At 70.6% G+C, this 2263-nt stretch overlaps 1 protein-coding gene across 1 annotated transcript in view; it reads left to right on the plus strand.

Annotated features, from left to right (window-relative positions):
- SLIT1 (slit guidance ligand 1) overlaps positions 1-2263 on the plus strand; it is a 40570-nt gene that overhangs the window by 25992 nt on the left and 12315 nt on the right. The window contains 6 exon segments of the mRNA XM_025215635.1: positions 77-220; positions 527-690; positions 926-949; positions 1167-1311; positions 1579-1653; positions 2065-2208. Of these exon segments, the coding sequence (XP_025071420.1) occupies positions 77-220; positions 527-690; positions 926-949; positions 1167-1311; positions 1579-1653; positions 2065-2208 (696 nt within the window).

Consider the following 2263-nt stretch of genomic DNA (forward strand, 5'->3'; position numbering starts at 1 on the left):
CGCAGCGTCTCCCTGCGGGGTCCTGAGCGAGTCCCGGGGGCCAAGCGCTCACGTCGCGGCGGCCGTTCCCCTGCAGACTCCTCAACGCCAACAAGATCAACTGCGTCCGCGCCGACGCCTTCCAGGACCTGCAGAACCTGTCGCTGCTCTCGCTCTATGACAACAAGATCCAGACGCTGGCCAAGGGCACCTTCTCCGCCCTGCGCGCCATCCAGACCCTGTGAGCGAGCGTGGGGGGCAGCGGGCTCGGGTGGGGGGCGCGTCTCGCCAGGCCCCCGCTCAGCTGCACCCGGGCCTGGCCCAGGCGTGCGGGGAGGGGGTGCCCCCTGGATCCCCTCCCAGTTACGGGGACAGCTCCGTCCCAGGGGTCCGCGGGGCCAGGTGAAGTGTGGGGGGCAGCGGGGAGCCGTCCGCTTGTCACAGGACTCCTGGGCTCCCAGGATGGGCCTTTGCACCCTGCTTGCCCCCCAGCTCCCACCGGGCCGGGCAAGGGGAGCAGGGCTGGCACTCCCCCCTCTGCCTGCAGGCACCTGGCCCAGAACCCCTTCATCTGCGACTGCAACCTGAAGTGGCTGGCTGACTTCCTGCGCAGCAACCCCGTGGAGACGAGCGGCGCGCGCTGCGCCAGCCCCCGGCGCCTGGCCAACAAGCGCATCGGCCAGATCAAGAGCAAGAAGTTTCGCTGCTCGGGTCAGTGCCCGGCCCCTCGCCCGCCCCGCGGGCTCCTGGCCCGGCCCTGGTGCCCCAAGCAGGGCACGGGGAGGCCGCAGACTCAACCCGAGCATCCCGGGGCCCGGCTGTGGGAGGCGGAGTGAGGCACAGGTCAGAGGTGGGGGGAAACTGAGGCAGGACTAGTCCAGGCTCCCCTGTCGGGCACCCGGGGCGCCGTGGCTGCTCACTGGCATTTGCCTGTCTCTCTCCGCAGCCAAGGAGCAGTATTTCATCCCAGGTGAGAGGACCAGCACGGTGCGTGGCGTGGCGTGGGGCGGCCGCGGGAGGATGGGGGTGTCTGTGTCTGCAGGGACCTGTCTTGGGGAGAGGGGACTTTGCTGCGTGCCCCCCTGGCACCCTGGGGAGGCAGACCCTCTCCCATTAGCCTGGCACGGGGGCGTCTCCCCGGCCCTGCCCCCTCCCTGAGGCCGGGGGCTCACAGCCGCCCCGCGCAGGGACGGAGGATTACCAGCTCAACAGCGAGTGCAACAGCGACGTGGTGTGCCCGCCCAAGTGCCGCTGCGACGCCGGCGTGGTGGAGTGCTCCAACCTGAAGCTCACCAAGATCCCCGACCGCATCCCGCAGTCCACGGCTGAGCTGTAAGCCCCCTGCCCGCCCCCACCCTGGCGCCACGTTCACCGCTTCCCCCAGTCTGCCTCGCGGGGGCTGCGCGGGGCGCTCTCCCGGCCGGTGGGAGCCGAGTGCCCGCCTGCGCCGGCTTGGGAGAGAGGGGGCCATGGGGGGAGTCCAAGGCTTGCGCCCCCAGTTCTGCCTGTCCTTGCACACGGCTGGAGCCACGAGGCCGAGTGCGGCACCGCCTCGCAGGGCGCCTCGGCACAGCTCCCAGCTCTGCCCTCGTCCTCCAGGCGCCTGAACAACAACGAGATCTCCGTCCTGGAGGCCACAGGCATCTTCAAGAAGCTCCCGCACCTGAAGAAGATGTGAGTGTGTCGCAGGCACCCATGCGGGGGGGCAGTCGGTGCAGGGGCCGGGGCTGGGACGCTCTGGCTCAGCTCCCACGGACCCGGGCAGTGCTGGAGCCCGCTGGTTAAGGTCAGGATGGTGCAGTTCACTGCCACGCGCGGAGCCGGGCACACGGACTGGACGGGGAGTTGCTCCCTGGGCTCTGGCCACAAAGCAGCCACAGACTGGGGGGGTCACGGAGAGCCCTTCCTGGGTTCCCACTGGCCCGGGGTGGACATGGGCGGCCCCCGGCACCGTTGGCACCCCTTCCACAGACGGGGACACGCCTAGGGAGAGACGTGGGACGCGAGGGGATGCGTTTCCAGGGCTCGGGCTGGGGGGTGAGATGCCTCCGGGTCCCAGCCGCCCCTGCCCTGCCCTCCCCACAGCAACCTGAGCAACAACAAGGTGACGGAGATCGAGGACGGGACCTTCGAGGGGGCGGCGTCCGTCAGCGAGCTCCATCTCACCGTCAACCAGCTGGAGTCGGTGCGCAGCGCCATGTTTCGGGGCCTCGACGGGCTCAGGACCCTGTGAGTGCCCCCGACCCGGGCGGGTGCTATCCAGCCGTACGGACCCGGTGGGGGG

This window comes from Alligator sinensis, unplaced genomic scaffold (assembly GCF_000455745.1).
Source record: "Alligator sinensis unplaced genomic scaffold, ASM45574v1 scaffold859_1, whole genome shotgun sequence".
In the NCBI taxonomy this organism is placed as follows: Eukaryota; Metazoa; Chordata; order Crocodylia; family Alligatoridae; genus Alligator; species Alligator sinensis.